Below are 14,397 nucleotides of genomic sequence, written 5' to 3'. Positions count from 1 at the left end.
TCCTGTACGACATGTTGCCTCTGCTGGCTCCGTTGGAGGTCCTGCAGCAAAAGATTGTGGCATCTTCCCGTGCGACGGAGATACATACCCTTGTTATGGAGGTGACGCAGGCGCGACGAGATTAAGACCCCTATCGGCACGGAAGACGCTCTGTTACACAGGGGTCGGGACAGATACGGCGGAGCTACATCCGGATGGACCTGGGACGGACATCCAGGCGCCAGTTATTCCGATGAATTTTTCTAGTTTGAGTTTGAGTTTGCACCGCATATCTTAGAGATCCGTACGCCGGGGGTTACGGATCCTACTTACCTCCGTTTTCGTTTACTTGTCACCAACCCTTTACTGTAGCAGATTTGACCCGCCGTTTTTTTCTTCTAGAAAATCTTAGATACTTCAAAGTATATAACATTAATCAAGTACGTAAAATGAAGAATCATATATGTAAAAACTTGATGTATCTAAAAATCTTTTGCAAAAAAAACGCATGGTCAAAATTGCTACAGTAAAAGTTGGGTGACAAGTAAATGAAAACGGAGGGAAGTACTCCAGTCGAAACAGCTTTGCACTGCAGTCTTTCGAGCATAGAAAACTGGAATCCGGCCCAGGAATCCTAGCTCCTCTATGGCCCTTCGCTCGGCTGGGCTACTTTGAGCTTCCCCGTTGGGCCCAACACTTGTATGAAAGGACTCAAAGGCCGAAAGGCGTCACCTGAGCTCAAGACCACATACACAAGATTTTCTTTTTTCATTTTTATATATTACATATATAAACGAGTAAAATACACCGGAGGTCCATTAACTTTCGGTGAAGTGTCATCTAGATCCATCAACTTTGAAACTGTATTTTTGGGTCCATTAACTTTCGTTTGGTATCATCTAGGTCCATCAACTTTGAAACTGTTTTTTGGTCCATGAACTTTTAAAATGGTTCACTGCAGGTCCACGCATGCATGTCGGCTTCGGCCTCCTATCTTTGCGCGTGTACAGCAGCCACTGTGTGGACCTCCGGCGGCAAAGCGAAGCGAGAGCAGGTGAGTGAGTAAGCTGAGCATGCTGCTGGGTGGTGGAGGAGAGCACCTCGGCGTCGCCTTTTATAGGCCGGAGGAGAGCACCTCGGCTTGCGAGCGTCGCCTGCTTGCGACGACGGTGGCGCTAAGGCGATGGAGCGTGCAGGGGGGGTGATGGCGTGGCAGAGGTGAGTGGAGCAGGGCGGCGTGTGTGCCTTGCTGCAGCGGGTGGCGATGGTGTAGCCAACTTGCTCTGCCGTGGCTCAGGGCGATGGGACAACGCGAGCAGGGTCTGGGTGGCGTGTAGCGGGGGAGGTGAACTGAACGTGAACACGCGGTGGCGAGCTCAGGCGGCATGTGTACGTATACCATGTATGTACATACGCGTACGCAGACGAACGCGGTCACGTACCTCTAGTCTACTGCTCTGGTGACTGATAATGAGATCGAGCAAAGCTACTCAAACGGAGCGAACAGGCAGCAGGGCGCGTCGGCGAACACATCGGCCTGCGGGAACACCGAGAACGCGCCGAGCCGGCCTTGCAGCAGCGCGAATTCCTCCATCGCCAGGTCCAGGAACGCCCTGTAGTCGTCGTCCGCCGCAGCCTCGGTCCCGTAGGTCGACGCGGCCGAGGAATCGTCGTCGCCGAGCTCAGCAGGTAGCGCCTGCGCCGGCACACCAGCAGCCGCCGCACTCACCTCCGGACCATGCCCCTGCTGCTGCGCGGCTGCGCCGCGGAAAGAATCCCCGACCTCGGAGTTCCAGAGGCGCAGGAAGATGTCGGGCGCCGCGTGCTCGGCGGCGACGGCAGTGGACGACGACGAGGAGGCTGTGGCGGAGGTGATCGTTGTTGTGGCCGAGGACGAGAGCAGGGATAGGCGTGCCTCGGCCTCGAGGCGGGCGGTCTCCCACTGGGCCATGTGGCGAGCGGCGGGGCAAGACGACGCGGTCGCCGCCCTGGCGGAGCTGCTTCTTCATGTGCGTGTTCCAGTAGTTTTTGATCTCGTTGTCAGTCCGGCCCGGCAGCTGTGCCGCGATCATGGACCACCTGAGATCACAACGTTCCAGCACGTGAGCGAGGCTGGCTTTCGTGTGCTCCAGATGCATGTTCGTTACATGAATGCACATGAGTGATGAGCTGTAGAGTAACAGTGAGCATCCAAAATACAGAACGCATTGCTGAAGAGCGTACTCCTACTTTTGATGGCACGTACTGAGCGCGCGTGAGCAAGGAGAAAGAGAGAGGCACACCGTACAGCCTACGTATGAATGAGTTGAGACTTGAGGCTCACTTGTTGCCGACTATGGCGTGGAGCTGGAGGATGGAATTGTGCTCCTCGGGGGTGAAGGGCCCGCGCTTGATGTCCGGGCGCAGGTAGTTGGTCCACCGCAGCCGGCAGCTCTTGCCACACCGGTTCAGCCCTGCAATGCAAGCGCGCGCGGCAGATCACCCAAATCGCTCCAGAAACGACGAGCCAATGCAAACGGCCAGCCGGCCAGGTCACGCATGCACCAAGCGGCCGGGCGGGCTCGATCGAGGAGCAGACAGAGCACGTACCCGCCGCCGGAGGTGCAGTGGCTGCTGTACGCGCGCAAAGACAGGAGGCCGAAGCCGACGTGCATGTATACATACGTGGACATGCAGTGAACCATTTAAAAAGTTCATGACCAAAAATACAGATTCAAAGTTGATAGACCTAGACGACACCAAAGGAAAGTTAATGGATCAAAAAATACAGTTGCAAAGTTGATGGACCTAGATGACACTTCACCGAAAGCTAATGGACCTCCGGCGTATTTTACTCTGTATAAACGGACACAAGCGAAATCTGTATCTGTATATGTACTTGACGAATCTTGTACCACGCTATCTTGCATCCTATTGTGCCACGTTTCAAGCAGCAAAAGCAGCCACGTCTCCGCCCAGTTCCGTTACGAACCCGGAACCCCAGAACCTTCTCGCGCTTCGATCCGTCCTCCTGTGCCGTGCTCCCCCATTCCCGAATTCCAGCGCTCCTCCTCCCATAGCCCCATGCCGCGCCGCCGCAGCTCCCGTCCCCGCCGAGTGCTGCCCCGTCCTAGCCTCCGCTCAGGCCGCGCTGCCAAGCGCCGCCTTAACGGGAGGCCCGACGCTCCTCTTCCCACAGGCCCGCACCGCGCCTCCGCCGCGGCCACCACTCCCGCGCTCGCCCCCGTCGCAACCCCCACCCAGGCCGCGCTGCCGAGCGCCACTGCCGCCACCGCCGAAGCGGCGTCGCCGTTGACGCCCGCGCCCCCGTCGAGGCCGCGCCACCACCACCGCTGCTCGCCACGAGGGGCGCCGCACCTGCCCAGATGGCACAAGCTGTCTGCACCGGCAAAGGGCGGCGCGAGAGAGCAACGGCACCTGGTGCGGACGATTCGAGTGGGCTCGGCCAGTAGCTACAGGATTACAGGAGGTCCAACTGCAACAGCAACTCTCCTCGCCCTCGGGCAGCTGCGAGTGTGTCAGCAGCGTACGGGCATAGCACACCTCGTGTCCCCGCGACCTGTTCGACGAAATGCTGCGTTGCTTCTACACGGACCAACGAGCAAACAATCAACCCCTGTGAAAGTATACGTACGTCACGTATGTCTCTGGCAGTTTTGCTGGATTATGTAATCGAAACTAGATACCAATACTGCAACAAATGACTCACCAGGTAACTTGCCCAATTATCTGCTTTTTAATTTGGCATCAATCGGTTAGCTTCCTTCGAAATAAACCGATGTTGACTTAAATATTACTCATGTTCAGCATCGTTATTAATTTTGTCTTCTTATTACAAGTGCTTGTGCAAGCACTCAATGAATTGATAGGCTGAACTCCGGAGCAATTTTTGGGGTTGTTACAACTGCAGATTTGCACCATTGTTATATTAGTCGTTTTACTGCTTGGTTGTAGCGCCAGGGCCAATGGCGCCACCGCTTCAGTTCACGCTCTAGCAGGAGAAGGAGATATGGCTGGCGCGCGTCAAGAGGAGTTGGAAGTGGCGGCCGGCGCAATTGCACCGTGCTCTCCACCACTAACACCATGTCCTGGCGCTTGGCCACCTCGCACGTCGGCCTGTGCCCTCCACGTGCTCCGCCGCCCGCTGTTCCGCACCAGTGTGACCGCAAGGACACACCCTGTCTGTTTGCGTTGCCCCCAGCAGGCTAGCTCCTTTTGCCTAGCTGCGGCCAAGCAGGGCCTTAGAGCTGTGGTGCGGTGTGACACTGAAAGAAGCCCGGGGATAACAACCACTCGAGGGACACCCGCATGGTGTTGGATGAAATTGCTGTCCGGAACACTGTGGCCTGCCTGCAGCTTCGCCATCCTGAACGAAGATGGTACCCATCAGATCAAGCCATGCTCGGTATCCCTGCCACCAGTGTGTGGCCGAAACAGTTTTGCCTATCTAACTTGCTTTATGTTATTGTAGTGTTGTACTGTTTTAGATGTGCCATGCGTGGGAGTCAAAAGCTTATGAGTCATTTGCTATCTATGAGGATACATGGAACTAGCCCCTTGGCTCTGGAACTAAAATAAGATTACATCTGCGAGATGAGGCCAAAAAGTACTTGTAAGAGGATAAGCTAAAGCTATCACCATATTCATATGTCTTTTATTTGTGTTAATTGGCTTCTGCTACAAATATATAATGGTCACCAAGATTGTTGTAGCTGTTATCTGTTTTTCACCTTGAAGTCCAACCGTGTTATCTGAAATTGGCATCTTTTATTAGACCTGGACATGACACCAACAGTGCTAACATGGAAATTGTAAACAGATCTTTTTAGAAGTCACGTGGTCATTTGTTTTGTTTTTACAAGAAATAGCAGATTGCTTAGCAACTGTCCCTGGCAATACTATTGGGATAATTTTCGTGTAATTGTGTGAGAGCAAGTGACACATGTACTTGTTTTTCCTGTCCACTACTTGAGCTGGACACATTATAATGAAACACATCAATGTAGAAATATATCTGTTATTTTGTGCATCTCTTGTTACAAGCGTTTAATTTGAATTCTCTTTTATGTAGGATTTAGTGAAGAAGTACTTTGAAATCATCAACTCAACCAAGGAGGTTGATGTTGACAACCCTAGAAACTACAAAGGAGGAAGACAAAGAAGAAGGTGAAGAAAAAGCCCAAGACGAAGACAACAAAGGACATAATGAGAAATGCTTCAACAACAAAGCAGTCTGAAGACCATCAAGAAGAAGCTGATCCACAAAGAAAACTTGCTGAAGAAGATCCTGATGAGTACAACAACAAAGATAAGACCAGTAATGGGGTTTGCTGGTGGGCAACAAAAATGTTAGCAGTTGGGTCTGAATCCAAGTCCGCACTAAACTGTCTTATGAGTGCTCTAATGAAAGTCATTTGGAGTCAGATTGTACTCCTTTGCATGAAACACTAGACAAAAGCATGGAGATCTGAATGGACAAGACTATTCTTAGGTCCACAACTCCAGCCCATTAACCAATAGATATCCACAGACCTTCAAGAATAGGATTCTCTTTTGAAGACCTGGACAGTACTTGTTCATGTTAACAATCTGTGGCATTCAAGAGCTTCCCATCTTTGAACCAGACCTGACATTTCAGATTGCTACATCTTGACTTGTTTATTTTAAGAAAATTAAAAATAAAACATTCTGGTACTTAAAGTCTTAAACATGTTAGAAATTGTCGTAACTTCTAAATTAATTATAGTACTTTCTTTAATGCAACTTGTACGTTTTTGTCTGATTAATTTTATAGATAACTTAGTTTTGATGTACACTTCTAGCTTGACAGATACTATAATGCTGCTAAGAAATATGAATGTTCTTACAGGAGTGAAGTATCACTGGTAATGGCAACTTCATGAGACATTAAATTATCTTCTTCAGGTGCCTACATTTTCTGACCAACATTGTTATTATAGATAATTGAAAATCCTTAGATAATTCAAAATTGAGAGCATAGATGATCTTGATTTCAGTGTTAGATGTACTGTCTTTACTACTGGCTTTTAAATCTCTTTTTTTGGTGCCTCAACTCTTCGAGTATAAGTTGTAGTATCTGAACGCACACACCAACTCATACCACCACACGCACACAAACTCACACACACACACCCTAGTGTGTACGCTAGATCTACACCTACAGGAAGAGACTGCACGTGGCTGAAAGATATCCGAAGTCATCCTGGCTTTGCACGTGACGGGCACGTCACCCTGACTATTGTGGCACATCCACACGTGAGGCTACAGATACATAGGACCTGCAAATTTATTAAAGGGGAAAACCCCCGTGAGGCACGCGAGTTCGAACCCTCACGCGAGTTCGAACCCTCACGCCTGGCCGCTGGCACACCTGGCGAGCAAGCCAACCGAGCGTACTGGCTTTTAAATCTGACAGTACTTGTAAACTCCGGCATTCTGCTAATTGCAGGTGAAGTATGTTAATTCTGTACCAAAGCAATTTATTTGATTCCATTCCATCTCACCATAGTTACACTGTTTGTCATTGAGATGTGAGAGGTTGCAGTGGCAGGATAGCAGCTCCATAACGGCCACCAGTTGCTTGATCAAATGAAAAAAAAAAAAAAAAAAACTAGGCTGGCGAAATCAAGCAGGGCCGCGCCGAGTTTTCTAGTTTGAAATCGCAACGGTCACCTCTCTTCCCCCACGCTCCCACCACCCTGTACAAAATACAAATCCTCCCCGGCTCCCCGCATTCCAGTTTCCAGATCCATCCACAACCACCAGCCCGCCACCTCTACCACGCCCAAGTCCGCCTCTCGCGCGAGGGAGAAGACCGGATCCGCGGCCGGATGGCGACGATCCAGCACAAGCCGACTCCGACGGCGCCGTCGACGACGACGGGCGGCGAGCTGCGCGCCATGGACCTGTACGAGAAGCTGGAGAAAGTCGGGGAGGGCACGTACGGGAAGGTGTACAAGGCCCGGGAGAAGGCGACGGGCCGCATCGTGGCGCTCAAGAAGACGCGGCTCCCCGAGGACGACGAGGGCGTGCCCCCCACCGCGCTGCGGGAGGTCTCGCTGCTGCGGATGCTGTCGCAGGACCCGCACGTGGTGCGCCTGCTCGACCTCAAGCAGGGCGTCAACAAGGAGGGGCAGACCATCCTGTACCTCGTCTTCGAGTACATGGATACCGACCTGAAGAAGTTCATCCGGGGCTTCCGCGCCAACCACGAGAAGATCCCCGCACAAACCGTCAAGGTGATTTTTCTTCTCTCTTTTCTGTACCCTCCCCAATGGCACGCGAGGTGTTTGTGTGAATGTATTACCCACGCCTGCCTGATTCGATTGATTGTGCGTCCGTAGATCCTGATGTACCAGCTGTGCAAGGGCGTGGCTTTCGTCCACGGCCGCGGGGTGCTGCACCGTGATCTCAAACCCCACAACCTGCTCATGGACCGCAAGACCATGGCGCTCAAGATCGCTGACCTCGGACTCAGCCGTGCCATCACCGTCCCTATGAAGAAGTACACACACGAGGTCTGCTTCCCACTGGTGTTTATCATCCGCATGGATGTTCATAACTCTTGGGTCTGATTAATAGCGGTCTGAACTGTTTCTGCAGATTCTGACGCTGTGGTACAGGGCGCCTGAGGTTCTTCTTGGCGCCACTCACTACTCCACGCCAGTTGACATTTGGTCCGTGGGCTGCATATTTGGTACCATTTCGATGAGCTCAGAGATTCTTGTCAATGCAAACTGCTTCAGAATTCAAACCAACACGTACAGTTTCTAATTTGGTTGTAAATGGCAGCTGAGTTGGTCACTAACCAGCCACTTTTCCCTGGCGACTCCGAGTTGCAGCAGCTCCTCCACATCTTCAAGTAATACTTCTAGTGCTTTAGTTCGTTATTTGCTTTCTGAATTCTTGGTGGGTGTCTGATGCTGATGGCTAACCATCTTGTTCTTTGGGTGAAAGGTTGCTGGGCACCCCAAATGAGCAGATGTGGCCAGGAGTAGGCAAGCTGCCCAACTGGCACGTGTACCCCCAGTGGAAGCCCACTAAGCTGTGCACTCTTGTCCCTGGTCTTGACTCCGATGGTTATGATTTGCTTGAGGTCAGTGAAAAGTTACACCTTGTGCAAATTTACTAAACATTGTAGAAGAGGGAGAAAAAAGAGGTTAGAGATTGTGAGGACTGCATTCTGACTTAACTTGCTGCGGTTGCTGCAGAAATTGATGGCATATGAGCCGGCGAAGCGGATCTCTGCGAAGAAGGCCCTGGAACACCAATACTTCAATGATGTGAACAAGGAGGTGTACTGAAGCGATCCGAGTAGTAGGATTCGTCGAGAGGATCCTTGTCACCTTGTTCTTAGCTTAGTGTTTTAACATGGCTGCCCTGAAGCAGTGCTTTTGCTTCCAGGCAGTATCTCTGTGTTCAAGCTGCTACTTTCTTTTGTGTTGTGCCATTCACTTTGGTTGTGATGGATAAGGTAGGGAGAATTTTCAGCATAAGTGAACTTATGTTGACATTGTTTCTTGCAATTTGTAGCCGGAAAACCTGGGATCATCTTCCACTTGCTTTATAAAGTTTCACTCTATGGCTCTGAAGCTCAAGATGCCTGTCTTAATCAAAGCCAATAATTGCCTCATCTGTTACTTCAATTTTTTGTAAGGTTTCAAAATTATTGTAGGATGATGGAGCATGATGTGGTGAACAGGTCAAGCAGGTTTGTGACGGCTGCATGGCCCTTCCTTCAGCCTTCAGAATGACTTCCCTGACTCTATGAAAGACCTTCAGCAGTATCAGTACCAATTACTACTTGTTCTGTTGAATCATTGAGGACAGCTGGAGGACAGCAAGATGGTTGGCTTTATTAAACTTAGACTAGATGGTCAGTGAACCAACTTGGCAAGGCATAGGAACTTGAACTTCAAGTACTCCTTCATTTGCACTACACTATGCATTAGGATTTTAAGGAGCGACAAAAACTGCTTTTTTCATACAAGCCATAAACCTTTGTTTTTTGGGTAATACAAATACAATACACATAACTTTGACCAATACTTGCTCTGAGAAGTTAGAACTACCTTTTCTTGGACGAATGGACGTCATGCATACTCAGGAGAAAGCACACAAACTGAAAAAAACCCGATTATTAGAAACATGATTTCGAGCAGCCGTATGAGTACTTATGTTACACAAGTTAACGATTCTGATCTGCAATGTGTATGTCTTATTCGGTTGTGCTAATAAATTCCTGGTGTGTGGTGTCATCAGCATAATATTGTAAAACCACAAGAAAGAATATTCAATCTGACGCATCCCACTACTTTATCAGGCAAGCTACAGCTTTGGTGTTCCATCAATGTCTTGTATGGCCATAACTTCTTCCATGAGCGTAGTTCTGTGCATCAAATGACTACAGAATTGTTGATACAAGAGCATCCAACATTTTCTGCGTGTATGTTGCTGTTAATTTTCTAGGCTAACCAATATCTTATTCTTGAAATCAGGTGACTTTTGTTCTGACAAGAAGCGAGCTGTCGTGAATTGGATTGAAGAGTGTCGAAATTATGTTGTTTGTGAGGCAGGAACCAGTGAGGAAATGTTGAAAAAGGTTCAAGAATCAGTGCAGTCACTAGTTGAGCTGAACAAAGTCAATCTTGCTGGCTTGGCTATTGTTGGAGCACTTGGGGCTTATTTGGTACTGTACAACTTATAAAGTGTTCATATGATTAAAATAAACTAAAACTAAAAGCCAAACGACGACCGAACCGAGCCAAGTACGCCTCCAACCCGCCACTTCGACTTCGAGTGTGTTTGGTTGGGTGGCCGACCCCTGACCTGGTTCTCTGGAGCCGGCCGCAACGCAACGCAACGTCCGCACCGCTGGAGCTCCTACCCATGAGGAAGCAGCGGGAGAGGTCCCCGTGCCACCCAGGGGTCCCCCGGCGCGCCGTCGCGGAGCCACGCCACGGGCGCCCTGCGCGGTACTCGAGGGATGCCACGATGGCGGGCACCGCAGGCCGCTGTCGCCTCGCAGTGGCCGTGGTAGAAGACGGTGGCTGGGGAGAGGATCACGAAGCCGCTGCCATGGAAGTAGAGGACGACGGGGAGCTTGCGTCGAAGAGGCCCGTGGCGAGCATGACCTTTTGGTGCTGAGATCGACCCTCCAGATTTTCGGCTTAGCGTCTGGTCTTTTTGCAAACCTGGACAAGAGCGTAGCAACGCCGATGCACTGCAGCGAGGACGACATTGTGAGGATACAGGAAATCCTCTCCTGCCGGATAGAAGGATTCCCCAGCCGCTACCTGGGTATCCCTTTGTCCATCTTCAGGTTGAAGAAAGGCGAGGAGCAGGCGCTCATTGACGCCGTCGCTGCTCGTATACCTCAGTGGAAGGGCAATCTGCTAAACATTGCAGGAAGAACAACGCTTGTCAAGACCACTTTATCGGCCATTCCAGTCCATACGTTGATTGCGCTGTGCCTGTCCTCGTGGGCGATTGAGTGCATTGACAAACTCCACAGGGCATTCATTTGGTGTGGCTCCGCCTCGGTTTTTGTAGGGCGATGCAAGGTGGCCTGGGAGATTGTCTGAAGACCGCGCGATCTTGGTGGACTAGGAGTGGCTGATGTCCGATGGACGGGAGTTGCGCTACGGGTTCGGTGGCCTTGGCTTCGTCGGGTTGACCTGGAACGGACGTGGCGGGCATTGTCAGATGCTGACGAGCGGGCGGTGATGGACATTTTCAGGGCGGCCACAGTCTCGGCTCTGGGTAATGGAGAGTCGACGCTCTTCTGGACTGACAATTGGCTCCAGGGGACGACCATACGCTGCCTGGCTCCCGCTGTGTTCGCAGCAGTCCCAAAGAGGAGAAGATGCGTGTTCGTTGCGGAGTTCATTGGCCTCTGCAACACGCTGGAGCAGGTGCAGCTACGTCCGGGTGTACCGGACACCTTTGCCTGGAGGCTTACGGCCGATCAGCAGTATTCGGCGTCCTCGGCTTATGGAGCGATGTTCGTCGGCTGCCCCAGACCTCTTGGCGCGAAGCAACTTTGGAAAACCGCTACGCCACCGCGTGTCAAGTTCTTCTTCTGGCTTGTTATGCATGGCAGATGCTGGACGACACATAGGAGATGGCGTCATGGACTACAAGAGAGCAACATTTGCATCATCTGCGACCAGGCGGTGGAAACGATGGATCACATCATCCTCGGCTGCGTCTTCAGCAGGGAAGTGTGGGCATCATGTCTGAGAAGATTTCGTTTGCAGGATCGAGTACTCGTTCAGGAGAGCGACATCATGCAGTGGTGGACGGACTCTTGGAGGTGCTTGCCCAAATCAATTCGTCGCGGATTCGATTCCTTGTTCTTCCTTGTTGGTTGGACATTATGGAAATGCGAGAACCGACGCCAAGGTCGGTGGCGCAGCTGCTTCAAGTCATTAAAGATGAGATTACCATGTGGACTGCGGTGGGGTACTGGCACTTGGGCGTGCTGGACTTGCTTCGTCGGACGGATGGAGGATGTTCGTCGTCTTAATCGCGTATTATGTTTACTGTGTAATTAGAGACTGGTGATGGGGAAGGGTAACGGGGGCAGTAGCTGTAACAAAACTCTGTACCTGTGCTTAATGAAATACTCCCTCCATCCCAAATTGTAAGTCATTCCAAGAATCTTGGAGAGTCAAACTTTTTCAAGTTTGACTAAAATTACAGAGAGAAACACAAAGATTGATGACATCAAATAGGTATAATATGAAAATATAACTAATAAAGAATTTAATGATACTTACTTGGTATAATAAATATTATTATTTTGTTATATAAATTTGATCAAACTTGAAAAACTTTGACTCTCCAAGATTCTTAGAATGACTTACCATTTAGGATTTACAATTTGGGATGGAGGGAGTACGTGGCAACGCACGTTCTCGAAAAAAAAAGAAGAGGCCCGTGGCGGACGACGGCGCGGAGCCGCCGCCGGCAACGGTGCTGGTAACGGGGAGCAAAGGCGCAGCGTCCTGTTTCAGCGTCGTCTTCCCTTCCGGCAGGGGCACCTGCCCGTCGCGCTGCCGGTGGAGGCCACCGCGGTCGCCGCTGTCGCCCGCACGGAGGCTGTACCCCGCGGCGTCCGGCGCGTGCCTGAGGCAGGCGAGGACGACCGCGGCCGCCACGATCACGAGGTAGTGGTGCAGCCGCAGTGGGACGGCGGCCTTGGGTCCTCCGGTATAGCTCCCCGCTCTTAACCGTGCTGAGCACGAGCTCGGGGATGGCCGGATGGGGAGGGGCGCGCTGGAGGCCGCAGGTCGCCGGGGAGGAGGCGGCCATCGCGGGTGACCCGGCTCGCGCATGGAGCTCCTCCGCGTGCCCGACGAGGCTGACATGGAAGAGGAACGAGCCCGGCGTGCACGACCCCTTCTTGACGCCCTTCTGAAGGCCGTACTCCTGCTTGAGCAGCTCGCCCAGTTTGGGGAGGTCACCAGCTCCATGCCTGCAACTGCAAGCTCGATCGGTGTGGGTGGCGCCTGCACGCAGCAACTTGGTAAGTGAGGACGATTTGTGCTGGTGACAAGAAGGTGAGCTCCCAGATTGAGAATGGCCGCCTGGTGCTCTTGGCCTCAACCAGAAGGTCGTCGGGATTGCCGGGGAAGCACCCAGATTGAGAATGGCCGCCTGGTGCTCGACCTGCCTGCCGTGTGCTGCTGCTCGAGGATGCCCCCAACATGCTCGACGAAATCTCGCGAAGGGGAAACTTACCAATTTAGAGAGGAGGTGTCTCGAAGCAAACCAGGCAACCAAACACGCTGTAGGGCTAACCAGGCTTAGACAGTACAGACAACTAAATAACCCCATGTTGGCTTGCTGGAACCAGGTTTAGCTTAGACAGGCTACAACTAAGCCAGAAAACCAAACACATCTTCTGATTCGTGCAACGTGCCCTCCCAAGTCCCAACTGGCTTCGTCGCCTACGGACTTCGGCTTTGGAATTTGGAGGCCTCCGCCTTCGCCTCCGCGCGGTGCAGGTGCGCGCCCCGCCTCGTCTGTCGTCTCCACTTCTCCAAAATTCCAACAAGCAGATACCCCCTATTTGGATAAGGTGCGCCGTAATCCTTCCTCCGCATCTCTCCCTTATGGCATGCTCCGGTGATCCGATCGGGTTGTCTGAACCATAGATGAAATCGCGGGTGAACGGGTTGTGTTAGATAGTGCTTTTGTCAAACAAATGATGTACCCCAACAATGATCGAGGGAGGCCGTAGATTTCTCGGGTTTAAATTCGGTTTAGGGTTTAGGCTGCAATGTGCAGCGTGTGCGTGCGCTTGTCAGGTGTAGAGATCCTGACTTCGCGAGAGGCTCATGTTTTTTGTCATCAGTAAACGGCTCAGGTTGTTGTTTGGATAATGGCTCTCATTTCGGTTGGAATGGATTCACATGAGCCTCCAGGCTGCATCAGGAAGTAATTCCAGCACCACCTGGTTCAGCTCCCATGGATGCAGAAACCAGAAATTACCAGTACCTTCCTTATAATTTTTTTATTAGTATTTTCAATAGTAGAGACCACCCTGTATGTACAATTTCATAGTGTGGCATCATGTTTATCAATGAAGATCCAGCAATTTGGGGATGGACTAAGGTTGTTACAATTATGAAAATGCTGATGTACTGTTAAATGTTCAGAGTTCTGGTAGCATGCTAAGTATGTTACACCTACTCAACAACAAGATTGGGATAGATTGCTGTAGTTCCGTGAGAGCTTGAATGTTGTATATTCTATCCATAGCACTAGAGAAACTAAAAACAGTGATAACAGTGATGAGTTTGATGACTCTCTGCTATGAGCCCACCTGATGGAGATACAACAACAACAACAACAACAACAACAACAAAGCCTTTAAGTCCCAAACAAGTTGGGGTAGGCTAGAGTTGAAACTCAACAGAAGCAATCAAGGTTCAGGCACGTGAATAGCTGTCTTCCAAGCACTCCTATCTAAGGCTAAGTCTTTGGATATATTCCATCCTTTCAAGTCTCCTTTTATTGCCTCTACCCAAGTCAACTCCGGTCTTCCTCTGCCTCTCTTCACGTTACTATCCTGACTTAGGATTCCACTACGCACCGGTGCATCTGGAGGTCTCCGTTGCACATGTCCAAACCATCTCAACCGGTGTTGGACAAGCTTTTCTTCAATTGGCGCTACCCCTAATGTCTCACGTATATCATCGTTCCGAACTCGATCCCTTCTTGTATGACCGCAAATCCAACGCAACATACGTATTTCCGCGATACTTAGCTGTTGAATATGTCGTCTTTTCGTAGGCCAACATTCTGCACCATACAACATAGCAGGTCTAATCGTCGTCCTATAAAACTTGCCTTTTAGCTTCTGTGGTACCCTTTTGTCACATAGGACAC

General features: G+C 50.8%; 1 protein-coding gene and 1 pseudogene across 4 annotated transcripts; one reads left to right on the top strand and one right to left on the bottom strand.

Moving 5' to 3' along the window:
- Positions 1-1,196: 1,196 nt before the first annotated feature.
- LOC136526374 (transcription factor MYB17-like) lies at positions 1,197-2,633 on the bottom strand (annotated as a pseudogene).
- A 324-nt stretch (positions 2,634-2,957) lies between these two features.
- On the top strand, positions 2,958-8,591 carry LOC136527797 (cyclin-dependent kinase B2-1-like). Of its 4 annotated transcripts, none has more exons than XM_066520641.1 (8): positions 2,958-3,691; positions 3,934-4,591; positions 5,051-7,238; positions 7,344-7,517; positions 7,603-7,696; positions 7,792-7,861; positions 7,957-8,095; positions 8,211-8,591. In XM_066520641.1, exons 3-8 carry the CDS (start codon positions 6,831-6,833, stop codon positions 8,301-8,303), a joined length of 978 nt encoding a protein of 325 aa, XP_066376738.1. In that variant the 5' UTR covers positions 2,958-3,691; positions 3,934-4,591; positions 5,051-6,830; the 3' UTR covers positions 8,304-8,591. The 4 variants fall into 4 exon arrangements, with proteins under 4 accessions (XP_066376738.1, XP_066376737.1, XP_066376740.1 ...); XM_066520640.1 differs by having other exon boundaries at positions 2,958-4,358; positions 4,451-4,591; XM_066520643.1 differs by lacking the exon at positions 3,934-4,591.
- The last annotated feature ends 5,806 nt before the right edge of the window (positions 8,592-14,397 follow it).

Source organism: Miscanthus floridulus, chromosome 19 (genome assembly GCF_019320115.1).
Source record: "Miscanthus floridulus cultivar M001 chromosome 19, ASM1932011v1, whole genome shotgun sequence".
NCBI lineage: Eukaryota > Viridiplantae > Streptophyta > Magnoliopsida > Poales > Poaceae > Miscanthus > Miscanthus floridulus.
This window is presented reverse-complemented; position numbering and strand designations above follow the sequence as displayed.

Excerpts from the sequence above, each read along its gene's own strand:
- LOC136527797 (XM_066520643.1), top strand. The coding sequence starts at position 6,831 with ATGGCGACGATCCAGCACAAGCCGACTCCGACGGCGCCGTCGACGACG. Across the intron at positions 7,239-7,343 it reads TCCCCGCACAAACCGTCAAG|ATCCTGATGTACCAGCTGTG; the intron begins GTGATTTTTCTT and ends GTGCGTCCGTAG. Across the intron at positions 7,697-7,791 it reads GTCCGTGGGCTGCATATTTG|CTGAGTTGGTCACTAACCAG; the intron begins GTACCATTTCGA and ends TGTAAATGGCAG.